Source organism: Camarhynchus parvulus, chromosome 5 (assembly GCF_901933205.1).
Source record: "Camarhynchus parvulus chromosome 5, STF_HiC, whole genome shotgun sequence".
NCBI classification, from domain to species: Eukaryota; Metazoa; Chordata; class Aves; order Passeriformes; family Thraupidae; genus Camarhynchus; species Camarhynchus parvulus.
The window spans coordinates 22,845,105-22,872,533 of NC_044575.1; the positions used below are offsets into that span (position 1 = coordinate 22,845,105).

Genomic DNA, 27,429 nt, shown 5'->3' on the forward strand with positions numbered 1-27,429 from the left:
CGGGAAAGGAAAAGCTCTACCAACACAGAGGGAGGTACCAACACTTCCCCCCACACCTGCAAAGGAGGCTGCTGTCTGCGGGCCATGTACCATGGGGAACCTTATCCCTCATCTCTGGAGCAGTCTGGTCCCTGGCTTCAGGCCTACCAGTAGCTATGCTGAGTAATTAAGGTACAATCATCCACACAGGAGGCTATGAACACAAGTTCTAAAGTAGCTGTACGTAGCCATGCCTTCTGTAGGGTTTGGTTTCAAGTGCTGCTACTATTTTTTGAGCTATAACTACAGTTACCTATTTTCTCACATACTAGAAAATGCACATAAAAACTCCCCAGAAAAACAACAAATACTCAGTCTCTATGCTCTTTCCCTGAACAGTAGCAAAGTTGTATCAGTTGCTGTATCAGAATGCCATACACAAAAATGATAATCACTAATACAATCTGGTTTTGGACTTATACATCAAACCAATTAGCAATTAAAGTCTCATCAGGCACTTTTGTAATACACAGCATTTGTCTTAGAACTGTACCCATTAGCAAAAAACAGTGTAACCTACAGATTTCCTTCTTGGAGCTATCACAGTTAGCATTTTTTAGAAATGGAACGAAATAGAAAAGAGTAGAAGAGGCTATTGCCTATGGAAGGGACCTACAATGAACATCTAGTCCAACTGCCTGACCAGTTCAGGGCTGACCTAGTCAAAGCCTGGTATTAAGGGCATTGTTCAAATGCCTCTTAAAAACTGACAGCTTGGGGCATTAGCCACCTTTCTAGGAAGATTGTTCCAGTGTTTGACTACCCTCTCTGTAAAGAAATACTTCCTAATGTCCACTCTAAGCCTCCCCTGGTGCTCTCCTGGGATCGTATCACTGGATCCCAGGAGAAGAGGTCAGCATCTCCCACTCCACTTACCCTTCTCAGGAAGCTGTAGGGAGCCGCAAGGTCATGCCTCAGCCTACTTTCTCCCAACCTAGGAAAGCCAAATTCTGGACACAGTCAAGGACTTCAACACCATTCTCAAATTTTGAGTCTCAGAACTGCACACAGTACTCAAGATGAGGTCACATGCTAAATAGAGTGTTTGTGTCAATGACTAACACCAAGTTTGATTTCTCTCTAGAGAATCATGGGATATTTTTGTAATTATTATCCACTAAGGGCAAGAACAGCAGACAGTACACAATTCATGCACAGAAAAAATGCCACCACCCTGATGTCCTACAGCTCAGTGTCTGGATGGTAGTCTAAGCAAGCAAGAGAAAGACTAATTTGAAAGAATATTCTTTCATGTGTTTACAGTTTCTTAGAACTGCAGTATGCAACAAAGTCAGAGGAGTAGAATTCTGCATGGGCAGGATATTAGGCTTATTTTTATTATGTCTTTTCTCGGATGTACAATTATGTTGAGGCTCTACCTCAGTTATGGGACATGGTTCTCTCCCACAGAATCAAGTTGTCTTGTCACTGGGTCCAGTAAAGCGATATTGTAACTAAGATCAGCTTAGTGGTATTAGTAATACCATTAGGTGTTCTGCCTCCTTGTTTCCAGTATCTTTGTCTAAAGCATGAATAATTTTGGCTACTTTAACTAAATATACAATTATATACAAATGTATGATCATATGCAAATATATAAGTTATATATACTGATGTATATATCATTAGAGCAACTAGAGTTTGTCATGCACATGAAAACATTCCATGGAAAAGTAAAACAAAATACAAAACCTAGAGATGAAGGAGTAAATATCATGCTGTTTGACCTTCTCTTCCATGACCATTGCTAAGCTGCCCATACCAGGAAAATGAACAAAAAGATCACTACCATTATGACCTCGTTTACCCGAGCACCCTATCTTCCCCAAGCCATTCCAGCCTTGGAGGACGGGATTGCAACAGCCATGCTATTTAATACTCTCACCTTGCAATCAGTACTGGTGGTGGCCAAGTCCCACATGGGCAGCATCTGTCTTAGACACACTATCTTAGATGCACATGCGATATCAATATAGAAATCAGCATGCAAACATAACACAGGGCAAACACTGAATATAGACTATTAATGGATGACAGTTTACCTTTTTTGACCTTCCTTAATGTACATTAATTTGATAATGGAAATCAAAAACTCAGATCTTAATTGAATTAGGGAGTATCTATGCCAAAGAATAGGGTTCAGCTTTGTTTTAGTAAAAGACAATGTTGTTGCTTATACTCTCAACTGTTATTAATTTTGAGGACAAGAAAACATCTTTCTTCACTTTTTTAAAGGATACTCATAGTGACATGTCTTGGTTTGGAAAGACAGGAGTCTGCTAAGGAAGGCAGGAGCCTCCCCTGAAATTGAGAATGTAAACCCTCCCCACCCCTCCGAATTGCTGCAATTTTAAATTAAAGGGCTCTCAGGCAAAGATATGGGAGCAGGCAATAACAGTTCTTTAATAGGGAAGAAATAAAAAGAATAAAATAAACAATACAGTCCACTGGAACAACACTGACAGAGTCAGAACCCAACCTGACACCCTGTTGGTCAGGGTGTTGGTGGCAGTCCGATTGAAAATGTGGCTGCAGTCCTCTGAAGTATCAGGTGTGGTTCTGTTGGAGCAAGGGGGTTCTGTAGAGAAGGATGTAGGCTTCCTCTGAAGATCCAGGAGGAAAAGGTAGCTGCTGTTCCTCTGGGGAATCTCGTGGAGAAAAACTGAAACTGCAATTTCAGAATCTCGGAGTATATGGGGTAGCAGTGCTTGGCTCCTCCCTCTGGGCGGAGCATCTCACAATGGGATGTTACAGTTCTTATGAGTCATGCACCGATATTCAATAGTCTGTTATCAGCAGAGGTCCCCTCCCGAGGAAGGTGTGAATGTGGTCATTCAAAGAGAGAGATAAGGCAAACTGCACACTTGACAAGGTAATCAGCCATACAGATGGTAATGGAAAACATCTTGCATGCAATCTTCAACATGACACCATAGGCAATGACCTGTTGGGTGTCCACCTTTCAGGGACCCTATGCTGGTAAAAATGAACAGGGGACTGGTCTCAGAAGAAATTAAGTGGAATGGTTTCTAATATCCACTTTCTAACACAGAATTTCACTGTATGTGAAGGGCATCAGCACAGTTATTTTCTGGCTCTTATGAAATCTAGGGCATTTGTAAAAATGCCCAAGTACTCCAAAGAAGTGGAAGATTTATTGCATGGTCTTTCCTCTCTTCCTTCTGCAAGTCTCTTCAGTCTTTCCTTTTTCGACCAATTGAATAAACATCACTACAAACCCACAGCTGGGCCTTGGAATTGTGTTCCAAGTCACTTGGAAGCAGTCAAGAGGAGGCGGGCCAGCAAGGTCTCATAGTGCTCCTTGTACAAGCCCTGCCTCAGGGGAAATTGCACTCGGGGACTTAAAGATGAGGTCCGGATTATTCAGATAGAGATTTTCAGAGGAATGGAAGAGTGACTGAAAACAGTTAGCAATATCGGGCTAAAAGAGAAAGACAGATGCCAAGGAGAACTGAGGTGATGCCACCTTCTAAGCCCAGGTAGAGTGACCCACGCCACTCTCACAAGCGAGACCACAGCACTTCACTTGGGTGGAAGCCGGCCTTGGGGAACCTCCTGCTCCAACACCAGGGCGGCTCCGGGCCCTGCAGGTCAGCTGGCCAGTACAGCACAGAGATGAAAGAACTCACGGACAGGAGCCGAACTCAGGGCAGCTCGCAGAGCTGCCTCCCTCCCGCCCCCGCCACGAGGGGGATCCCAGCCAAGGAGACTTCCCTCAGCCCCCCCCGACCCTACGGCTGCAGGCCCTTCCCAATGCGGAGGCAGGGTGGAACGACAACGGGAACCTGCGCTGCCCTCTCGGCACCCTCCTCCGACCCCACCTGCCTGGGCAGAGCCCGCTCCCGTTAATTGGATCAAGGGCCGGGCGGCGGGGGCGGGGGCGGGGAGGCGGGGGAGGCGGGGGAGGCGGGAGCTGCGCCGAAGCTGCCCCGCCGCTGCCATCGGAGCACCCCGAGCCTGGGCCCGCCCCGCGGGCCCTGCTGGAGGCGGGGCGGGACCCCCGAATCCCGCGGTCGAAATAGGGGGAGGGCTTAAGCGGTCCCTCCCCCAGGTGGCCGGCGCCTGCCGACCATCCCGCCGTGCCACGCCGCCTGCGAGGTAAGCGGCGGGGTCACTGCTGCGGGCTCCGCTTTCCCGGGCCCGGTGCCTTTCGGTCCTGTGCCCCGTGGGGTGCCGGGGGTCCTGGCGGCGGAGCCCGTCCTGGTCCTGGCGCCGCCTTCCCGCGGCGGGCAGCGCGTCTCGGGACGCGCTGGCAACTGTAAGGGAAAAGTTTCCTCATGCAAGGGGGGCGGGTGGGGGAGGCGGTACCCGGCTGGGCGCTGGCTGTGGGCAGGAGGGGACTGGGAGGCGGCTCGGTGCGGTTTGTGTGGAGGCGCAGCGGAGAACCCCGAGTAGGTGCGGGAGCGGTGGCGCGCGGGGCTGGGAAGGGCGGCAGGGCTGCGATCCCGGCGGGTTGTTCGCGAGGGGCTGGAGAAGCTCTTGCCAGAGTTTCGCTCCCTTTGCGTTCCTAAGCTTCGCCGGGTGCCCCGCCGCCGGCCTCCCGGGGCGGCCCGCTGCCGCCGCCCCGTCACTGGGGGCTGCTGAGGCTCCCCCTCCCTCCCTCCCTCTGGAGCCCGCGCCTCCGCTCCGCCGCGGGGACAGGGGCCTCTTTGTGCCGGATCCGCGCAGAGCCGCTTCCCACTCTGAAACCGGAGCCGCGGGCTCTGGCAGCGCTGTGAAGAGTGGGGATAAAGCGGCTTCCCAGGACCCCCTGGGAAAGGGGCCGCGCCGGGGCCTGTGCTCGCGGGGCTGCAGTCCCTTGTCTCCGGTGTCCTTGTTGCTAGTCTGTGAGCCGCACTCCGGGCAGCTGAATGGAGAAGTTCGGCAAATGGGACAGTTCTGTCCTTGTTCGTCCTCTTCCTCTCTTCTGGCTGCCGCCAGCAGGGAGGGGAGGGCGAGGGACAGCCACCGGGGTGCTGCCTGTGGCAGTGTCACCGGGCCCCTGGCAGGCTGCTGGGGTTACCGTGTCCTCTCCAACCTAGGGCAGGAGAAAGCTGATAAACAGGGAGGGTATTAGTGGGCCTGAATATCCAGCGCTTTTAGAAGACAGTCTGATTTGTCACTGGGCACGGGAGGAGGGTTCCACGGTCTCTGCAAAGCTATCGATAAGTGAAGCTAGCGTGGCCCAAACGCATTAACCTGTTCCACCACTTTCTGTGCCAACTATGTGTTCTTTCCTTGCTTCAGTTCTTCAGGTATGCAAGAAGGCTCAGGGCTTGGTGGGGCAGGCGAGGTTAGCTGACCACCACCAGACACTTGTTCCTGGCCCTAGGAAGTAGTCTGGCCTTTTTGTTCACTCTTTGACCCTCCTTATAGAACTGGTGCTCTCTACTTCCTGAAACTGGAAGTGAACTTCTCTCCCCTTCAAATCAGCTGCGGGTCTAATTCGCACAAAGGAATTTCTGATACGATGGTAATTGATTGAACTACAAAACCCAAGCAGAGCCTCCCACTCCACCTTGAAATTGAGGTGTCACTAAGCCTTACAGTGGGTGACTCAAGTCATTCTTGGGAAGGAATGAGAGCAGAATGCACAACTGCAGTGTGTGGGCTAAAATGACAGGGTCCAAATACTCTGTGCTCTGGGTGTGAGCTGGTCTTTGGGTGGAGTCAAAGTGGAGCTTCTCCCCATGAGTTGCGTAACTGGGCACATTCTTTCATGCAAGGATTCACCTTTCCCTGAAGTCCACAATGTGTTTTGTGAGAGATGGAGTCTGCTTTGATAGTGTTTTGTGTACTTAATGGTATTTCTCTAGAAGTTCCCTAAAATATTTACTAGATTGTCCTTTGAGTTGCAGCTTGGAACAGAATGAATGTGTGAGCTTGATCAGCTGCCTGCTGCCTTCCCTGTTTTGTGCCTGGTCCATTGTATTGCTTTACTGGCTTTTTTTTTTTTCTTCTGATCTGTGTGTTTGAGCTTCTCTGGCTTGCCTGCACTTGTTCAGGTGAAGACTGTCTTCTTCTCAGGCTGAAAAAAGCAGTAACCTCAGTGTATCACCTATGTATATGGGTGAGAACAACTGCCCACCTGGAACTCTATTATCAAATGTCAACAAGTGAATAGGCTTGTGTGTGGCTGGACTGCACCAAAATGCTGCAGGTCACTGGCAGACCATGTGTGTAACCAAGTCATAAAAGCCTGAAAATTTTATGGACCCAAATTAATTTCTTCACAGGATAATGATTGGTGCTTTTAGTCATTTTAGGTTTTTGTGGATTTTACAAGACCTAGCCTGAATCTTCTGGGCTTTCCCTGGATGCTCATAAATTTACAACAAAAAAATAAACATGTTTCAGAGAATCAATGTATATTTTCACACATGCATGCATACATATATATATATAATACAATAATATATATACATATATATAATGATATATATACATATATATAATGTGTATATATATACATACATAATATGATTATGTAATAGAATATATATATATATATACAGTAATACAATAATGGGACTTCTTAGGAGATGCAAAGCTGTAAGAATGCCTTTACCACCACAACGGGGTGATGTGAGCTTCTGTCAGAACTCATGATCTTAGCAAGCATGGCAAACACTATATATTCTTTATTCTGGCCATCTCAAGGGCTGGAGATTATTCAGTTGTTTGAACCGTTTGGTCTGTGTCATGGCTGGCATCCAGGGATTGAACTGGGGACCTCAAAAGCTAAAAGTATTTGCTTGTAGCCTTAGTGGAAAAAGCTATACTCTTGATCAGAGAGCATTAATAAACTGCCTCTGTTTTTGCCATCAGCTGATCAGTGAATTTGGGCTGCTCTTGAGAGTTCATGGGGAAATGCCTGAACAATATGAGAGCTGTTTAAGCTCTTTAAGGAGCACTTATCTTTTTAAAACAGACTTTGTGATCAGGCAAGCTGTTTTATCGCTAGTTACTCAGTGCGATGGGTGTAGAGGGTACTCTGTGAGAGGCAACTATGACAGATAGGTTTTAAAAAAGCCGTAATATTTAGTCTAAGACTTCAGTGGATGGGTCAGAAAACAGTGACTGCTGTATCTGGAAGTTTTCACAAAGAATTTAGGATTTTGCTCTTTGAAGAATTTCAAAAGAACTTGGCATCCTTGAAGCAGTTAAGAAGCTGTTCAAGTGGTAGCTTCTTGCCACTACCCTGCAGCATGGTGATCACTGTAATTTAACATCAAAATGCATTCTTGACTGTTTGGGCACAAGTTTTTCCAGCAGCACAAAGGAAAATGTTGTGCAAAGAACCTGGTGCATCCTCTGCTGTAATCATCCAGCTTTGTTTCAGTGATGGTGCATTAGTCTCCAGTAGCTGATCACTGCTATAAGGCAGTAAATGTGACTTTCATCCTAATCACATTTGAGCCTTCACTGGTTTCTCCTTGCTGTGAATGGGACGATGGGAATGAGCCCAAGAATGAGACTTGGGATGGTTGAAATTTGTGTGTTGAATCTAGTGATTGTCACTGGGCACTGTAGTTTGTTGAAAAGGCATGTGAGAGATCTCCATGGTACCAGGGGCCTGGATCCAGAGGCATTAGGTTTGTATGGGATTTTATGCTCTCTTAATAGGTGACTGTGGTAGGACTCTGTTTATTGCGACTAAGTTTTTCCAGGCTAGAGGAGTTAGAGTTGCTGCAGGCAACCCATAAGTAACAGTGCTGGCAAGCCTTCAGCCTCCTCAGTCCTGTCCCTGCTGTGAGCTTGCCCAAGCTGTGTCTCTCCTGTTTGCAAGAAGACACAGTACTTGCCTCCTGGGCTCTCAGGGACATAGTCCTTTCAGTCACCCTCAGGTGATTTGCTGTTGGTAGTTATTTCCTGCCATCCCTCAGTACAGTACCCCTGCTGCTGAGCCAAACCTCTTCCACTCCTGAGGGTGCTGAGCTGCACCAGCTGCAGTACTGCTGTGCAGAGCTCTGAAGTGGCCTTGCTGCCTTTTCTGACAAGGGCAAGAAGCTTTCATGGATGATTGAGAGAAGATGTAGCATATTTGACTCCTTGAATGATTGAAGGTATTTACTTCTGCTTCTTGATGTTTTCAGTCAGCTCTGCCTTGGATGAGGACTGGTGGGCTATGGTAACCCATGAGAAACCTTGCTGTTGACTCCAGCAGGCTTCTGCTCCGAGGCAAGCAAACAACTAGGGTTTTGAGCTGCTTCAGGAAGCCTTGCAGGGAAATAAAGCCCTCTGGATTGCTTTGTTGTGCTTGTGGTTTTTTTAAAAAGCCTTCCAGTGTTCTTTCCTCAAATGTCAGGTTGAATCCTGAGGACCAGAAACTGAAATCATTCCTTTGGGCAGTGGACTGAGAAAGCAACTGGCATTCCAGTGATGCTGAATATTAAAATCTATCCTGTCACGTGTGCACTTTGGGCTGACTGCCCTGTTTGCCTGTGTTCTCCTAAAGTATTCTGAATAAAATTTAGGATATGAAGTGTTAATAGTTCTGTTCTGAAGTGTTAATAGTTCTGTTTTTCAGCCTGAGATCCAAAAACTTATTTTAAGAGGCACTACTGATACTAAGGAGCAAATTCTGTGCAGATACCATGAAAGTAGATAAAAGTTGCTCCATGACATGCAGGGCAGTGAACTTCAAGGAGAATGTGTGAAGTATTTGTGGCCTTTCAGTCGAAGAATTTCAGGCTTTCAGTACTTAAAAGGAGCTTATATAAGGAGGGAGAGCAACTTTTTGCATGGGCAAATGGTGATCAGACAAGGGGAAATGCTTTTAAACTAGAGGACAGATTTAGATTAGATGAAGAAATATGAAGAAATTCTTTAAGTAAAGTGTTGCTAGAACAGGTTGCCCAGAGAAGTTGTGGATGTCTCATCCCTGGTAGTGTTCAAGGCCAGGTTGGATGGAGTTTTGAACAACTTGGTCTAATAGGAGGCATCCAAGCCCATGGAGATGGGCATGGAACTAGATGATCTTTATGGTCCCTTCCAACCCAAACCATTCTAATATTCAATGAAGTATGACTCTTCACAGAGCAGACCAGTTCCTAATGGCTTTCCTACTTCAACCTTGTTACCTTTGTGTATCTCTGGGAAGTCTGTCAGAAAGGTGTATGAATAGGTTTAGAAGTGGAGTACTTCCAAAGTGGCTGATCTGCCAAACTCTTCTTGAACCAGGAGATACTACAAAGGGAATATAAGTTCTCTCCAGTCCACAGAGCAAAGGATGCATTCTTTTCAGATCTGGTCCCATAAAAAATGCAAAATGACTCTGTGTAAAAGCTACTCTGCAGTCCTTCCAGTTCTTATGGTATTGAAATCTGCCTTAAGTTGCAGTTGTTTTTATGCTGTTTAGATTTTCCTGCAGAATAAACCTCGCTCTGGTAACAAAAGGTGAAAAAAGAGCCTTGCTGTCAAAGTGGTGGAGGAACTGGTCACACCTGGAACAGAAGCAATGGGTGTGATGCTTTAACCTCATTCTTCTTTACCAAGAGAGATGCCCTAGCACTCAGTTTTATCTTACTCAGCTCTCAAGTCAAGGAGTTGGTTGCACTCCCTTCTACCGACTGTTTGGGACTCAAAACTCTTCAAGGAACTGGATGAACTTCAGAAATGCCTTGAGGATGATCTTCAATGTTTTTGTCTCCATTATATGAATATTTGGAAGGAAAGTATTCACATAATAAGCAGTTCTAGTAAATCAGCTTTTACCATGTAAAACCAGAAACCTATTTGATGCAGCCATAGATAAAGAAATGCAGTACTTTGAAATAATTTACCATATGATTGTCACACATTTGATCTGAAGGACAAATTTCTTCCAATTCTTACCTCCCATTCCCCTTTCTCAAAAAGCAGCCAACTGTTGGTAAAGGAAATGCAGAAGCTGCAGAACTACAAATGAGTTAAAAACTCACTGTGGCTTCCAAGTGGGAGAAGGGAGGAGAGAAGGCTGGAGATTTGACTGCTGTGCAGTCTAGTGAAGCAAGAAACCACCAGAAGCTCATTGTTAGAATGCAGCTAACTGGCTTGTGGCTCCCACAGAGATTGTTTGATTGCATTGAGTGCAATCTGCTTCCTTAGGACTTCTAATGCATTCATGTAAACTTGATCCCTGCTCTTGGCATTGCAAGGTGTTTCAATCACAGGAGAATATTCCAGTGGCAGGAACTTACTGGAGTTTGCCCCCCTACCCACTCCCCATCCACAACCACAGGAAACATCCCTACTCACCACTTCCTATTGCTTCTGCCTTCTTTACTCAGGGTTAGCTGAGTCCAGGGCATTTCTATTCTGTTTGGATGTGTTGTTCATGTAAAGATCCAAACAAACCCAACTTCTTATTCCAAGCCTATTTTGAGAGGATAGACTGGTCCAACCTGCTACTGCAATAACTTACCTTTACTTAAAGTTCCAGGCAACTGTGTTACAGAATGGACTATTGATCTTACCATTAATAAATGCAGAAAAGAACTTTACCAGGTAAGATGTAGATTAAATCCTGGAAAATGTTTGCATTCAGTGTGGATTGAGGCTACTGAGGAGGGATATACTAGCTTTGACTAGAGCTTTAAACACCTATTTATCAGTGATTTAGGAAGAAAGAACTTTCAATTGTTTGGGGTCCTATCTGATGAAAGATAGGAGTGCATGTGTTTGGTGTTTGCTTGCAGAGACTGATGCAGCAGGATGGGAAGTGCCCTGGGAAATATCCAGCATAGAAGCAAACAAGTGAAGAGGCCAGGGAGTGGGACAGTAGCAATTACAGGTTCTCCATATCTGCCTGGGTTAAAACCTTGCCCTGAGAGAGTGGTAAGAGAGGAAGTGTGAGAGCTGGAAAGTGGGAATGCTGCAACTAAGGAGTGGAACAGGAATGATGCTCTTAACAGGTCTAAGAAAGCAGCTAGGGTAGTGCTGTTCCTGGTAACTTGTATATGTGGCTTCTTACTAAGCTGTCAGCTGCAGCTGCTAAACATACAGATACAACGTACATGTTTACATTATTCCAGCAACCATTTGGAATAAAAATGAACATAGCCTATTGCCCTGTTTGAGTATGGTACATAATGGTTTGGTGCTGGCTTTTTCCCTCCTTCAGCTCTGTATTTGAGATTGCAATTTTATTATTTTTTTAATAAAAAGAACAACTGGGAAAAAATGTTAACATCTACCTTGATAGCCCACTACATTCCTTCATTAACATTGTCTCATACTGTCATGTTAACCAGAATAGATCTGTGTTCCTGTAATATTAAAGATCCTCTACATCATATTGGAAATAAAAGCAGATTTTTTTTTCTTTTTCTTGGTAGAACAGTTTCTGTCTGGTAAAGCTATGTCAGCCAGGAATCTTAACCCCTAGATCAGCAGCAGTGTATTAGTAGAAGCCTGTCCCGTAGTCTTGGCTGCTGACAGGGAATAGCTAATAGTAGAAAGGATTGAGTTCTGCATGAACACTTTGAAAACAGCTTGGGGTGGCACATGGGGAATGTCTATCATCAGTACATTAACTTGATCTGAATGTGAAGACCAAGCTAAAGAAGCTGTGGTCTGGATTCAGGGAGTCAGCTCTTCAATCTTGTCTGTGTTTTAGTATTTTGCTGTAATCATTGAGAATTTTCCTAATGGACAGCCACATGATCTCTAGAGAATCATGGGCTGGGAGATGGGCTTCTGTAAGTGACCTCTGTATGTAGTTACTGTTCTGCCTGCTGTCTCTCTGACCTTTCCCTGACTGGAGAAATGAGCTGAAATCTTGCTTGAAACTGTATTAGACAGCTCTGGCAGGCTTCAGTCCTTAGGGAGAGGCTGGGAAACACTGGCTTAGTCCCTTTCCCAGTCAGGTGACTGCTGGGGGCGTGACACTGCAATAAGATAAATACCTCTAAGGGAATTTTTGGGGGATCTTTGTGTTCGTTGGCATTCTTTCTAGCAGTAGACAAGAACTGTCCTCTCTTCAGAAAGGTGAGTGGATGCCTATAAATACCAGACCTCCTACATAATGGCAGTGGAGAGCACATTACTGGACATCATCCCAGTTACTGGTGCAGAGCTACTAGATGTGCACTTCCAGAGCTGGGAAGTTTGGAAAGGACACTCTGTCTCATGCCCCATTTCATTCTCTCTGTTGGAGACTTTCCTAGCTCGGCTGTACCAACAGCAGTCGAGTTCGTTACACTGCTGGAGTGACGTGGAACCTCCTGGCTTCAGCTCTCTAGTTTCATTCTGACAAGTTAGAAGGAAAAAAAAGGCGATTTCATGCTGTAAGGGAAGGGGGGCTGCCATTTTGTGTAGTTGGATTGTTCAGATTGAAACGTTTATCTGCAACCTATACTAGAGTGCCAGTGTTTTTGGAGGGAAAATAATGCCTTGACCACTGTGTGCTGTACAGAAGAATGACCAGGGAATCAAACAAATTGGTTGCAGAAAGTATCAAATTCCTGCTTTCTGGTAGTAGTTGTCTTGAGGTGGAAATTAGTTACTAGCAACCTATTACTGATTAAAACTTTTGCTTAGCTTGGCTTTAGCACCTATATACAAATTGATCCACAATAAAAACGTGTCTTCACCAAAGCGTCACTTACTAGATAAATGTTACTCAATTTGTTCCTACTTGTGTCTGTATCCAGCATTTGCTGTTGTAGTTGGGAAAGGGGAGTTGAGCAGAAGGCCTTGTCTGGTGCAATATACAAACTTTGTTTGTGTGGATGAATTTCTGCAGGACTGCAGCCCTTTGAGCCTTTGTAGAGTTCAGAGGTTTGATCTTGGGGAACTCAGGAAAACAGTTGCTCATAAGGATTCTCAGGAGGCAGTCAAGCAATGCATGGAAGTGGTGCCTTGGGCATTTGGAGGCTGGAAGTACTGGAATGTGGTACAGATGGAAGAGAATTTCTGTGGTTTACCTGCCTGAGGGAAAGCTTTCAATGGACAACAGCTATTATTACTTTTGGATCTAGAAGTTTTCTTTGTGGATTGGGACCCTGTTGCACAGATGCTCTGAAAGCATGAAGCAACAAGGCACACCTACAATGCATAATGGGTTTCACATGTTTTTGAAAGGGAATGTTTTAGCCTGACACCTTGGTCTGAGGGCAGGGATCTGTGGTCTGAGACGCTTCCCTGACTGGATCACAAGTGAGAATAACAACATGGCTTAAAGGTAGAAACAGCTCTATCACAATGAGCCCTCAGGTATTTTCCTGAGTGGAGCTCAGTACCAGTGAGACAGTCATGAGCCATTCCATCTTTCTGCAGCTAAAGAACAAGAAGCATTTTTTGATAACTTAAGAAGGAGTTGATAGCAGGTGTGGCCTAATAATTATGTTGGCTCCTAAGTGAGAACAGGTATGTGGGAGAAGAAGGGAGGTATCTTTTCTAACACAGCAAGCAGAAATAGTTGTAGCTGTCATTTGCATGGTTCAATTTGCCTGATGTTGCTGGTTGTAGTGGTGTCTGTGATGCCTTTATCCCTAATCCTCTGGAGGTGTGAAATGAATAACAGTATAGTTACTCTTTCCCTCTTCTTCAGAGACCTCATCTTGTGAGAGCTGCTGTGAGGTCTTAAGTAGCTCTTAACTGTGAGAGCTGATAAACAAAGGTGGGAAGGTAGGCATAAACATTCCTTTGCCCTACAAATATGATTTGCTAGATAGCTTCCTCTTAGCAGAGGCGGCAGTGGCATCAGGAGGAGTCTTGGATGTGGTACTGTCCCACATAAAACTCAAGTTGGTCCAGTGTAACTCCAGCTACATTGCTCATACTGTACTGGCTCTGCCAGCCCCCCTGAATAATTTGGTGGCTCTTGCTAAATCAGGCTGTCCATGAGGTATCCCTGTCATCTTTACTTTGCTGTAAAACAACGTCCGGGCTTTGGCACATATATTTACTTTTCCCATCAAACATGGGTTTTCCCTGGTCTCAAACATTTAGTGGCTCACACCATGTGGAGTTTCAGGAATAGATCAGTGGACTGGCAATCTACTTGCTCATCCAGGGCTCACTCAGGGTGACAGCAGCAGCTGTTCTTTTCAGCCCCTCTGTGCAGTACTAAGTACCTTCCCTATGTCTGCATGCAGATCCAATTTGATCAGCTCACTGACATGTGCTCATGAAGTATGTAAAGTCCAGAAAAAGCCCAGCCGGAAAAGGGTCCTTCTTGTTCTTTGACCTTTTTGCTTCTACCAAGCTGGATTTTTCTGGATTTTTGTAAAGGCTATGCAACTGCTATGGAAATATGTACTTGACTGCTTACTCAGGTCATGGAGATTGGCCTGTAGAAATATTATATCACTTCATTGTATTTTCCCCCCAGCTACTGTGCTGATGACTACAGTAAAGCCTTAAGCTGTGGCATGCTTTGCCACATGATATTACAGATGCTGCAAAATCATATGAATTCAAAAGTAGGCTGAAGAAATTAATGGAAGAGAAATCTGTTGAGTGCTCATTCATAGGTGGCACATCCAGCTCAGGGAAGTTCCTGTCAGCAAGTGGTTAGAGGCTTGGAGAGCATGCAGGGAGGCATCATGTATGCTTGCTCTGTTGTCAAAGTGAGGGAAGGTATCTCCTTTTGGCTGCTGTCTAGAAAGGCTATGAGGCCATGATAAACCTTAGTCTGATCCAGGACAGCTACTATTATTTTTCAGAGCCTGTTAGTGATAGTAAATCTGCTTATTTGAGTTTGTGACTCCTGGAAAAGCAAGCAGATGTGACTCAAATTCTAACATGGAAACTGCAGAAGGAATGGATTCAGGGTTTGGGATGTTTGCTTAGCCTGACTGTCCCTCAAATGAACAAGCATATACTGCCATACAACAGCTTTCCACATTTACCTCCCAAATTATAGTGCCATGTAGACAGCCTGAATTGGAAAGAGATGGAAGGCATGTTTGTGATTCATTGCTTCCTGATAAAGTGGGGATGGGGGGAGTAGCGTGGAAAAAGTGATACAGCATTCATGTGTCATGTATCATTGATCTATGTCTTCATCAGGAGAAAGAAAGAAAGGATGGGTTTTAAATACACTTTTACATACCTTCACAAAGTTTTTTTTAATCATAGCAATTTCAGGAATGTTTAGTCTGGTTTTATCGGGGACTACAGGGAAGCCTTAACCTTTAATCCAGTGACCTGGACAACTCAGAGTCACAACTCTTCCCCCCCAACCTCTTGCCTTCTCCTTCCTCACCAAAAGTCAATAGTTTGCAATTACCCAGTCTGCTTTTCTTTCCTTCCTTCTGTTTCCCTACCTTCTTTCATTTCTTCTCAATAATGGTCTTATCATCTGGCTAAAGATCCCACTTCCATGTTTTGCAGTTTCTACTCTCAGCTGCCCTAACCTTCCAGCCTCAGCTGTGTCAATGCTGGTCACTTAGAAGGGATTTTTTTTTGCTTGTCTGTAGTTGGGTTTTTTTGTTATTTTTGTCTGTTTGTTTTTTTTTTTAATAAATAAACTTTTTAGATTGAGGTAAATCCCCAGGGATGTAAATGTGAGATAAACAAAAATATCTTGTTCTGCCCTGGTTTTTCTTAGCCTCTGCAGACCTTTTACTTCTCTTTGCTCTGTGGAAGGCTGATGACCATATAGCAAAATAAAGTATTTCTGAGAATGTGATGGGAACAGCTTACAGAAACAAGGGACAAAAAAGCTCTCCTGCTGGAGGGCCACATTCTACCAGTGCAGTGCTAGGTGCTCCTGTACTAAAGGAACTGTAGACCAGCATATGCATTTTGGTGAGTTTTGCTGGCTTTTTCTTTTTCTCTTTATGTAGAGTTATCAAGTTCTTTGACTTGTGTATAAATCTTCATCTTTAGTTAAAAGAGACTGGAGAAGGTGTGTGTGTGTCCTTCTCTCTTTCTCCCAAAGGCAGCTTTGTGTAAAAGTGTATGCAGCAAGGGCATGAAGGCGGTGGGGTTTGCTAAACTGGACACTGTCCAGTGAGGGGGAGCAGGCCCCATGTGGGGTGCCTGGGTGCTTATTTTAGGTCTTTCTGGCCCTAGCCGTTCCCTGTGCTCAGCTGTTGTGATGCTACCTTTCCTGCACAGTGCTGTCAGCCACCCCAGTGTTTCTATTTTAACTCTCTCTGGGGCTAGATCTTGTGACACAAGGATTTGGCATCTCTCCTACGTGCTGGAACATGGCATCTCGGGAGGCACAGTGGGTGCAGCTGCTATATCAGAGGGTGCCCCTCCTAAGTAGCTGGTAGAAAAGGGACACCCCTTTGTGTGCATTAGAACAGGCATCATCTCTGCAAAGGAGTGTCTGACTCTGTCCATCTCTGTCTCCTCCAGTCTTTTTTCAGAGTCTGAAGAGCTTGAGACACACTAGCCAGCTTCCCACTGCTCCTCTGCGGCAGCGTCTCGTTTTCAGCTTTCAGGTACGTAGTTACTGGGGCCAGGAGTAGAGTTCTGTGCCCTGGAGGCTGTAAGATGGCTTTGCAGTCAAATGACAAATGTGGGGAGGGAGGACAGCTGATGGCATGGTGGAGGAATTAATTTTTCAAGGTTTGTGTACCTGGATGTCATATCCCATTTAACAACTTGCTTCAGTGACTGGAATTCAGCATTTCCAGCCTTCTGAAGAAGGCCAGAGGAACAGCGCTAATACACTTCTGACACACTCCATGGGATGACACTGGGCAAACATAGCCAAATGTGGGAAATTCCTGAAGTCTGGTTTGGGGCGCTTCACTGTGCGGCTCATGCCACGCAGAAGGATTTGCATGAGGTGGGAGATGTGGACTCTTGACCTGATCTTCTTCTCTGCTGTGTGCTCTGTGGGCTGGCAGAATGAGCAGATACCTCTCTGGGGTGTGAGGGAAGCTTTTTATAACTAGGAATGTGCAAGAGGAGAAGTGGCAGCATGCTGCATTAACCATGCATGCTGCATTAACCCGGGCTCGTCTGAAAAGAACTGGGTTTGTCAGCAAATGACTGGACTTGGGTCCTGTTACTCCTTCTCTCATTCTTGCACAAGAACAACCCTGAACCTCTCCCCAAGGAATTCATGGCTTTGTACCACATCAGGAACAAACTGGCAGTGCAGGCTAGCACAGGGGAATGGGCAGAAGTTCTGAGACAGCAGAGAATGACAGGAGCCTTTTACCTTCCAGTCTAGATTTTGAGCCTAATGCAGCAAGTGTAGTGAAAAGAGCAGCTGTGCAGGGATGTTTCTAGGGAGGCAGTGCTGATGGGTAACAGGCACGTGTGCTGTGCTGCTGTTTGGCTGGGTATGCCCCAGCACATTTCTGTACTTCTGCTCAAGCCCAGTTCAGCTGGTGGGCAGCTTATAGGGCTCCTCCACATTCAAGACATGCCTGCCTGCTGACTGCTCAGCCTTGTTTTCCCCAGTCAGTTGTAATCCTCTAATCCTGAGTCATACTGGGAAGCTGGAGTCATCTCCATTGACACAAGACTTTATTTAAAGTCTTTCAAGGCAGATTTTAAATAGCTTTAGCTACCTCAGTTTCTGTTACCCTCTCGAGGGCTTTGGTTAAGAACAGAATCTTTGCAGAAGTCTTTGGTGCTGCTGAAGAGTGTTGGATTCATGAGTATGTCCGATATTTGCACAGCCAAGGCTTGCAAGATTGTCTTCTACAACATCCTTTTCCAGCGTGTTACAGGCCTGCCAAGGAGGCCTCTTGTCTGCAGGGAGGGAGGGGGCCAGTTCAGCCCTGGGCATCTTTGCTGGACCTTGCCATCTGCAGCTAGAGTGGCACTGATGACACTACTTGACTGAAGGGCAGCAAGTTGGGCTCCTCCAGCTCCAAAAGCCATGGAGAACTATGCTGTCTGCAAAGGCTCAGAAATCACTTTTTTCTCTTCTCAGGTTAACTGAAATCTGCAAACATTCTCTGCTGCAAGAAAAAGAGGGTGATGTCATCAGAAGATGATGCTGGCGGGGAGGCTCCTGGGGGCAGTTTCTGGGAGGTAAGGAAGGATAATTGGCGTGTGAGGGAGGTAGGAGTGTCATCTTACCACCCACTGGTGGAATTGGGTTGAGTTCCAGGTCTGTGGTGACATGTTGCCCTTGAGGAGTGGAAGGGAGGAGCTGTGGGAAGGTTCAGTGCCATGCTGTGTGTTACTGCAGGGAGTAGTGAGTCTTTCTTCCATAGATACTGTGGAATGAGAATTCCTGACAGTTTAGTTGACATTAGTCTGAGCTGTGAGAGAAGCAAGCAAAGCATCTCAGCTTCTTCCCTCCAGTGCTGTGTCTGCCTGAGACTGCCAGAGGAGGGTCTGAAGCCCAGATGCTTCAGAAGGACCCATGTTCCCTCCCTGTGCAATGATGGACTTGCTTTCGTCTGTACTGTAGGAATGTGAAAGTCAGTACAGTCTAAAGGATAATGCTGTGTGACATTTCAGGCTGGGAACTACAAGCGGACAGTGAAACGTGTGGATGATGGCTACCGGCTCTGCAATGACCTTATCTCCTGCTTCCAGGAGCGAGCCAAGATAGAGAAGAACTATGCCCAGCAGCTAACAGAATGGTCCCGTAAGTGGAGGACCAATGTGGAGAGAGGTAAAGTTGGCATATCAGACTGGGAACAGGAAGCAATCATTGCACTCCCCTCTTTGAGTGCTGTCTTTTACTGAGGTGACATTGTTTCCTTGAGGGACAGGCTCCCCCTCCCCAGGAAGAGGGTAACTTTCTTGGGTGTCTTTTTTGTGTATTTGCCTGTTTTTGTAGTCAGTCCTCTGATTCACTTGGAGATGTGTTCTCTTGTCATGTGCATGGTTATTAAAGAAAAAAAATAATTTTGTGTTTAGTTTGGCAAGTCCTTGGGCAGTCCATGTCTTAAATGAAGCTTGAGATGCCCCCCTTTAAGGATGGCTTAGCTGTCTTCTCCTCCAGTCTGAGAATAACTCCTAATGATGTGATTTAGTGGCAGTGTGCTCAAACTGATAGTGTCTCACAAAGTAACAGGAAACAATGGAACAGATGTCCCAAAGGACCTGCTGGTCTGTGGAACAGAAGCCTAGCCTCAGTCGTGAATTAATGTTGCTCTCTGCTCTGAAGCCTAAGCCAAATTTGGGAAGAGAATTTTGTACAGAAGCCTTTTCTGAGCAGACACTGTCTGGGACAGTTGAAGCTGCCCAAAGAAATGCCCATCTCATCCAGCTCTAACAGCCAGTCTAGATGCTGCCTGGTGGAACTCTGGAGACCAGTCAGTGCTGACTTGTTATTGAGGCAAAGTTAGGGAAGTGACTCCATACTGGTAGATGTATGTAAGAGGAAGAGAATCTGCATTCCCTTCTGTGGGCAGTAGGTATAAGAGTCTCTCTGGTGCTTGTTCCTGCAGGTCCGCAGTATGGTACTCTGGAAAAGGCCTGGCATGCCTTCCTGACAGCTGCAGACAAACTGAGTGAAATTCACTTGGCTGTCCGGAACCACCTGGCTGGTGAAGATTCCGATAAGATCAAGGCCTGGCAGAAGGAGGCCTACCACAAGCAGATGATTGGCGGCTTCAAGGAAACAAAGGACGCAGAGGATGGGTTCCGCAAGGCCCAGAAACCCTGGGTGAAGAAGATGAAAGATGTAAGCAAAGTGTGAATGGGGAAAGAGAGATAAGGGTAGTTGAGCTGGCTGCCTGATTTCAAGAGCCACTGGGCAAACAAACTAGGTTAGCTAGAGTAGCAGAGAATTCCCAGAGAGGGATGGATCTCTCGAGGATCTCATGTTCTTGTGGTTTTACAACTTCCTTCCCATATGGGAAGACTTTGGTAACAGGTTTTGTATTCCTGCACAGCAGGTGAGCACTGAAAAAGAGATCATTGAAGGTACCACTTCCCACTGAAGCATTGTTTACTAAATGTTGAACTGGCATTCCTGTTAGGTTGCTGCAGACTCTAACAAATGTTAACATGCCTCCTCTGAGTATTGGAGGATCAATGTGGGCAGGATCATAGCTTTTTCTGCATCCCTTCTCCTGCAGGTGGAGACTTCTAAGAAAAACTATCATGCAGCCCGGAAGGAGGAGAAAACGGCCCATACAAGGGAGAACCATGCCAAGGCAGACTCGTCTGTCTCACAGGAGCAGATGCGCAAGTTGCAGGAGCGTGTAGAGAAGTGCACTCAGGAGGCTGAGAAGGTGTGTGTGTGTGTGTGTGTTCTATGGATGGGGGTCACAAGGACACTCCTTTCCAGGAAAAAGCATTGGTGGCAATGTCCCTCTGTGAAATTACTCAGCTGAAGCCTGTAAGAAGATGTGAAATCCCATCATCTGAGGTTTTAGTGAGCTAGACTGAAACTTCAGGAACTAAGATCTTGGTCTTTGGAGTTAGGCAAGATCCTAATTTATAAATGAATTTAAAATAAAAAAGGAAAAAAGTATAGGGGATTTGGTGCAGGGAGTGGAACCTGTAGAGCTGAAGACCTGGCTACCAAAAATAGCTGATTTGTCTATCCACAAGAGGAAAAGTGTGGAAGTCTTGTATGAAAAAGAGTAGTAAGGAAGAACAGGAAACTTGCAAGAATATTAGGAGAGCAATGGACTGGCACATCAGCTGTGGGATTTCTTAATTCTTTGGTGTGTTTTTTCAACAGTGCAGGGGGGAAAAATTTATCAGTCCCAAGCCAGAGTAGGGAGGGTTGTTACTTCTTTGCCATCAGGGTAACACACCTCATCATTGCTGTGTTCCTGCTTCAGTGCAAGGATCAGTATGAGAAGATGCTGGAAGAATTGAATCGCTACAATCCCCGCTACATGGAGGACATGGAGCAAGTGTTTGAGGGCTGTCAGGAGGCAGAGCGCAAGCGATTGTGCTTCTTTAAGGAGATGCTTCTGAATCTGCACCAGCATCTCAACCTCTCCACCAGTGAAAGGTACTGGCCCCAATGCAGAGGGGAATTCTGCCAGCCTGGAATGCTTAGGCTCTGGTGAGGGGTGCCAGTTCTGGTGTCTCTGGAAGCTGCTTGCATCAGCCAGATCTCACTTCTTCCCCTTTTAGAATTGGCATTTGGTCTCTGTAGAGTGACCAGTGCTGGGGTCTGTAACTGTAGGCAGTGCCAGGCTCCCCAGAGATGATTTTCTGCCTTTGAACCCTTCCTTTCTCATTAATCTCCAGTACTGTCCTGTGTATGTACTTCTATCCTATGAAAAGCTTCATGTAGCTGTGTTATGTAATCCCAGGCTAAGGAATGTAGTAGCTCTGTTGCCTTCTAGTATTGATGATTATTCCATTCCTATTTTGCCCTTAGTAGAGAGACCTTTTGTGAAGAAATGCCTGTAAGCCCACGAGTTGCCCTAAGCAGAGGTTACACAGGGGTAACAGGCACAGCCAAAAATCTTCTCTGCCCCTTTTATGGTATAGACAACAAATCTGAGCCACCTCCCTGTCCATGTGCAAGAATGTGCCAAGTTATTTCAGTGCTCACTTAGTGAGCTGTGCTGGCACTTGTTAGGCACTGCCACACCAAACAAGCCCGTCCTGTTTGCCAGGCTGACTCTCCAGAAAGGGAGGCTGCGTTTTCCTAGGGCTGAATAGGTGATGCTCAATCCTGTGGGATTGAGGATGCTATGTAATTGTGCATGAGGTTAATCTCTTCCTTCCTACTTGGCTTTTGCGAAACTGCTGAGGAATTTGATTACTGGTGGTTCTGTCTGTTCTGGTTGTAGCTTTCATGCATTGTATCGGGATCTCCACCAAGTCATCATGGCTGCAGACAACCAGGAGGACCTGAAGTGGTGGCGCAACACTCATGGACCGGGCATGGCGATGAATTGGCCTCAGTTTGAGGTGGGGTAGCATTCTAGACTCTGGTAGTGCTATTTCCAAACAATTAGCTGCTCAGCTGAAACTGGCCATTGCTAGTCTTGTGTTGGAAAGACCATGTCTTTGCTCAGCAGGCTCAGGATGTTGGGCTCTTCTGAAATTGTTGTGTTGTAAGCTGTCTGCTGCCCAAAGAGTCGTGCATAGGCTGCCAAGCTATACTCCAGCCATCCAACTGCAGGTCAGAGAACAGGAGGTGGTGCTCAGGGCCGTGGGACAGCTTTCTGTGATGATTTTCTCACCGCCTCTCTTGTTGCACCTTGGGATTCAACAGAAATGAGCCTGTTATACCAGCAGGGCTATTGAGCTGACCACTTCAGCTGCTACCAAAGTACAGCCTGGTCCTCTGTTGTTCTGTATTGGGCAGAAAAGATGCACAGAGTGTTTCTATCTGAGTGGCTTTGATGGTATTACTGGTTTTCCCTGGACAGGAATGGTCCCTTGAAACACAGAGGCAAATCACCAAGAAGGAGAAGAGTGGCAAGATGGCTGATGATGTCACACTGACTAGCATTTTGCCTACACGAGATGGTGTTGTCTCACAGACCCCTCTGCAGACAAGGTAAAGGCTGAATTCTGGGATACATCATGTTAGGAAAAGTACAGTCCTGCCTAGGGTCATGAATGAGTTGTGTTGATAAGAGTAATCTCTTCCTTAATTTCCATGTCTCTTGCTTATGGCCTTACCTGTGGCACTCTAGAAAAGGCCATGTAGAAAATGCTGTTTAGGGTAGCTGTTTGGTTTTGGGTTTGTTTTGTTGGGTTTTTTGGGATTTTTTTTGTCTAGCACATTCTGCCTCACAAAATGCTTTCCTGGTAAAGATCCTTCCAGTGACAAGATTTAGCCCAGTCTGACTAGTGCTGTCTGATTCTGGCATGCATTTCCCCAGTTCTTCCTCCCAGACAGGGTGAGAAAAGTTGGGGGTTGTGTGGTTTCCTAAATGAAGGTAACAAATTCTTATTGTTTTTCCCTGGTATGGTGCTGAACAGTACCTGTCAAGTTTGAGTATAGCTGCTTCCCGTGCCAGGAGGCAAGCCTGGAGAATAGGGAGAAGCAGAACAGACTCATCCTACTGTTACAATAGCTGTCCGGCTTTAAAAGGTAGACTCTGGCCAAAGTGAATTGAGCAGAGAAGAATGGGGATATAGAGATTTTTCAAGGCCACTACTGTATTTCACAGTCAATTGGATTCAAGGGCCCTATTTGCCAATCTACAGGTTTTCCTATCAAGAGGAGCAGAACAGCCTCTTCTATGACACCCTGAAGGCACCAACCCATGTGAAGTTAGTATGGAATATAGCCTCTGCAGGGTTCTTTGGGTTCCAGGTGTCTGTCCTCTGCTGCTCTTCCCCTCTGCTCTTGTCCCTGACTTGGAAAACATAATTCCAGCCATCTCATCAGGATGCAAAACACAGCTTTTCCTCTCTGTCTTATTCTTAGCTGGAATAACTCTGGATGCAGCTGGGCTGTCCCTTTAGGACTGGCCTTCCTTGTATAAGAAGGTCTGCTAGAGTAGGAGGAGGTCATGAAGAGTTGTGTGTGTGTAAAAATACTTTGACAGTGAGTTATCCTCCTGGCCCTCAGGGTTCTAATGCTAGGGTGGTCTCAACAAAATCTATTATCTCCTGGGATCTCTCTTCCCTGTTTGCCCTCGCTTGACCTTTGGGCCTCTTGCACCCTGTCCTACAGCAGAGCAGTCTCAGGGGGAGTCAGGGTGGTGCATGATTCAGGAGGAGGTTGGTGAAAGATCAATGCACTAACAACCATATTGTCCCCTCTTGCCTCCCACGCACACAGCGGAGGGAAGGAAGACATTTCGGAGTGGTCAGATGAAGACACTCCCAAGAAGTGCCTGGATGCCAACGGGCATGAGGAAGACCTAAAGGTACCAGGTGTACGGGTACGAGCACTCTATGATTACACGGGACAGGAGGCTGATGAGCTGAGCTTTAAAGCAGGTACAGAAGCACTAATCTCTTACTAACCTTCTGCTGTCCTCTCTTGGGCTCACTGAATGATTGCAACACTCTGTAAGAATTGGATGTCCACTTGAAAACTGCCCTTTATTCTTCCCTTGGTCTGACCACTGCCAGTTCCTTCGAGGTGGATGACACAGTGGGAAATCCAGCTTTTTCTAGACCAGAAGGTAGTGAGGCCACATGGCAAGAGACTGCCTAGGCCTTGGTCAGAGTGCAGGGAGAGCAGACCCCTGCCTCTTCTTAGGGCATTTATTCTGAATTGTGTCTTGAACCTTTATTAAATGTTTCTCCCTTGCACCATTGATATAAAAATTACACGGCTGTTCTGGGTTGTCTTTTCAAATAATGTGTAGATAGATATTTTGGGAGAAGCTTACCTGACTGACATGTACTACTGAAGGCAGAGGTCAGCTGGCAAAAAACAGCTATGCAAACTGTTGCTCAAAATTGGTATCTCATGAATGGAGATCCTGGCCTGCAGCAGAGGATTGAGCGCTGGAGCAAACAGACCTGTCCCCTTTTCTTCCTTTACTTAAATTTAAGTTTGCATGTGCCCTCCTCTCATCTTCAAGTGGACATTGTGATCTTGGGAGTGTCTCTGATCTTGCTTGTTTTGAGTTTTACATGGTATCTCTGTGCTATAGCTCTCCAAAACACACCCACTGGAAGTCACTGAAGTCCTTCAGTAGCAGGGCCTTGTGCAGGCCAATATCTGTGCTGCAGTGTTACCATACTAGTAAATTTCCTAACATTAACTTGTTGCTTTAAAACATCCTGCAATATGGGTGCTCTAGAACTTGACTTTGTTCTTTCTTTCCACTCAGCAGATGAAATGGGGTATGACTTGTTAGCTGTAGTCATCTCCTTTTTGAATCAGCTCTGAGCAACACATACCATTAAGGCTTCAGCTCAACAGCAGTGACTTTCTGAGACTCTGCCAATGTGGGATGTGCCCATTGATGCAGTCAGACCTCCCTCTCTGACAGAAGTATGACCTTCTATTGGTTGAGGAGGGGATCTTTCTGCCCCTCCCAAAGTAGATGTGGGAATGTTAAAGGTCTTTCCTGGTCATAGTCTGAGAAATCAGTTGATCTCATGCCTTACTGGCCAAACCAGACACTCCATCATGGAATAGACCTTTTGGCTCCTACCAGCCAGAGCTTAGCAGCTTCTTGAATTTCCTTCCCCCTTGCCTATCAGAGGAGCCACTAAGAAAAAAAAAGTCTCAGATCTGTCTGATCACTCTGGTTTGTAAGCATGTTCCTTAGGGAGAGAAAAGCAGGCAGAACTATAGAGCCAAAAGATTTCTGATGCTTAATAGAAGAAGTGAAGGTCTGTTTAAGTTCCTTGGCCAAGGTGATAGTACTGAGTATAAATACTGAAGAGATCAGTGATTCTGGCTTTAATTAAACTGCATTTTGATAAGGGGAGAAGAGTGTGATGATTGAGACCAATAGTCTTGTTTTTTATAAAGTCATCTTAGGTGGGTAAAATGCCATGCTGCCTTTCTCAAGGCTGCCTCCTAATGACTGTTCTTACTTTTAGGTGAAGAACTAATGAAGATTAGTGAGGAAGATGAGCAGGGCTGGTGCAAAGGCCAACTTCTCACTGGTCAAGTTGGACTCTATCCTGCTAATTATGTTGAGAAGGTTGGATCATGATTGCTGCTGCCCCACCAGTGCCTCACAGCCATACCAGCATCTCCTGCAGAGGTCACTGGGTCACTCCTGGCCCCCACCCACCTTTGCAGTATATCCAGCAGCTTCTGGACTTTAAAGGCACATATTCCATGTAACTAATGCTTCATTTAAACATCTAGATCTGTAGGGATTTTCTAAAAAATAAACAAGGATGAATAAAGACTTTTCTGAGCACTACAGTAGTGTAGGAGTGCAGAAAGAAACAGATCCTTTTGACTTGCACTGAGTGAAAGGAGGTAAGTGTTTTCATGGAGCTCTATAAAAGAGAGAAAGCATACTTCCTTGACTTCAGTGCACATGCATCCATAGTGCATTGGGTGTTGAGGTCTGCCCTGCCTCCAGGCTTCTTGTTCAATGAATTTTTGATATGCAGTGTAATAGGGAACTTCTACTATTGTTTCCCCTTTTTAGCTCCATCAAGCTGACTGGCAGAAAGGTCTCTCTTCTTGCATGTATTTTATAAGTTTTCATTATCCCTCACCTGCAAGCTTGTTGGCTTCCCTGATAAGGCAGCTGGTAAAAGTTACACAGCTACAACCTGAACATCCCTTTTCACTGTCCTCATTTTTATTGGGATAACCCCAGGAATGAATGATGGTATAGCTGAGGCCCAGGAGAAAGAAGCTTCTGTCTTGCATGGTGTGGCTGTTCAGGCTAATGAGTTCTGAACAGACCTGTTGTGCAGCAAGTTGGAGTTGACTGAATGTTGCCTGAACTAGAATGGTCTTTGACACATGCTGAAGGCTGGTTTTAACAAAATGACAGCCATGTTCCAGTGCTGTTCTGCTTAGGATTCCTAAATTCACTTCTGTATGTTGGGGTTTCTAAAGCATCTAGATTATTTTGGCTGCACCTCTCTTCAAGAGCACTTAGTCCACAGCAGAGACCCTCTTTTTTTCCTTTCCAGTATCTTCTTGACTTACACAGGGCTAGAAGTGCACTCCCTGCTTTGCCAAAGACCCCTGCACTGTGATGAGGGTTGCACTGTGGAAGTTGCCTGCTGGCTAGCACAAATTACCTATAGAGGGATAACTCCCCTTTTTATCCTGAATTGCTGCAAGTGCACTTATGCCTAGTTAAGTGCCATTCAGCAGGGAGGATGTGTCCAACATCCTTATCTCACCTGTCCTCATGCCTTTGAAAGCCTGTGAGGCTGCTGGGAAGACCTGATCCTAGTGCTCTGCATATTCCAACATAGGGACTGATTAGCCCAAGAGCTTGAGGGAACAAAAAACTGGAAAATCTCCCATTGCCAGAGAAACAAAGGCAAACAAGCAGTTGCTTAAAAATGGCTTACTTAGTACATCTGCTTGAAACTGCTGCTGAAATGCATTTTGAGTTTGTAGTAACCTTCTGTAGTGATATTCTTATTCTGGCCAGTGTGAGTGACCTGGCTCAGTCAGACTCACAGAACTCAGCTGAGCCTCCATCAACCACTTGGGGTGAACTGCTTCAGAGCTGTTTGGAAAAAGGGTGCTGCACATAAGAAAGGCTGAAGTCATGGGTGAACATCAGGATTAAATGGCCAATATTGTGTTAACAGTAGCTAGTAAACCGTAATGTAGACTGAAACAGAGGAGGGGATAGACATATTCAAACACTTAATTTATGAAGATTAAAGTATCACAAATATCTCGTTGCCTGACTGACAACAGAAATTAACCTTTTCCAGCATACTGCATGCCTTGAAATGTAGTCTGCCATGGACAAAGAGATGGGAGACTAATGTTATTTAGTGTTTTGTGAGACCACAGAAACTTACAGTTGGAAAGTTTTGCTTGAAATATCCCTAACAATGTACTTCATGAATGGGGAAGAGGGGTGCAAACCAAAAGAAAAAGGCTAAAGCATTTTGCTCAGAGTCTATCATGACATTTCTCAATAAAAGAGAAAGTATTTCCAAAAGGCAATTAAATATCTAAGCAACAGACAT

The 27,429-nt window shown here is 45.7% G+C and overlaps 1 protein-coding gene across 5 annotated transcripts; it reads left to right on the top strand.

The window, feature by feature from the left end:
• Nucleotides 1–3,981: 3,981 nt before the first annotated feature.
• PACSIN3 (protein kinase C and casein kinase substrate in neurons 3) lies at nucleotides 3,982–27,132 on the top strand. 5 transcript variants are annotated; one of them, XM_030949406.1, is made up of 12 exons: nucleotides 3,982–4,158; nucleotides 16,336–16,421; nucleotides 17,873–17,973; nucleotides 18,409–18,565; nucleotides 19,347–19,582; nucleotides 19,980–20,135; nucleotides 20,694–20,869; nucleotides 21,663–21,783; nucleotides 22,248–22,378; nucleotides 23,035–23,100; nucleotides 23,615–23,775; nucleotides 25,342–27,132. In XM_030949406.1, the coding sequence occupies exons 3-12, from the start codon at nucleotides 17,920–17,922 to the stop codon at nucleotides 25,455–25,457; spliced, it is 1,374 nt and encodes a 457-aa protein (XP_030805266.1). In that variant the 5' UTR covers nucleotides 3,982–4,158; nucleotides 16,336–16,421; nucleotides 17,873–17,919; the 3' UTR covers nucleotides 25,458–27,132. The 5 variants fall into 5 exon arrangements, with proteins under 5 accessions (XP_030805266.1, XP_030805270.1, XP_030805268.1 ...); XM_030949408.1 differs by lacking the exon at nucleotides 3,982–4,158 and adding an exon at nucleotides 4,177–4,318; XM_030949407.1 differs by lacking the exon at nucleotides 3,982–4,158 and adding an exon at nucleotides 4,401–4,451.
• Nucleotides 27,133–27,429: the final 297 nt, after the last annotated feature.

Coding starts and splice junctions, on each gene's coding strand:
- PACSIN3 (XM_030949406.1), top strand. CDS start 17,920: ATGTCATCAGAAGATGATGCTGGCGGGGAGGCTCCTGGGGGCAGTTTC. Junction 19,583..19,979: donor GGGTGAAGAAGATGAAAGAT/GTAAGCAAAGTG, acceptor CTTCTCCTGCAG/GTGGAGACTTCTAAGAAAAA. Junction 20,136..20,693: donor GCACTCAGGAGGCTGAGAAG/GTGTGTGTGTGT, acceptor TTCCTGCTTCAG/TGCAAGGATCAGTATGAGAA.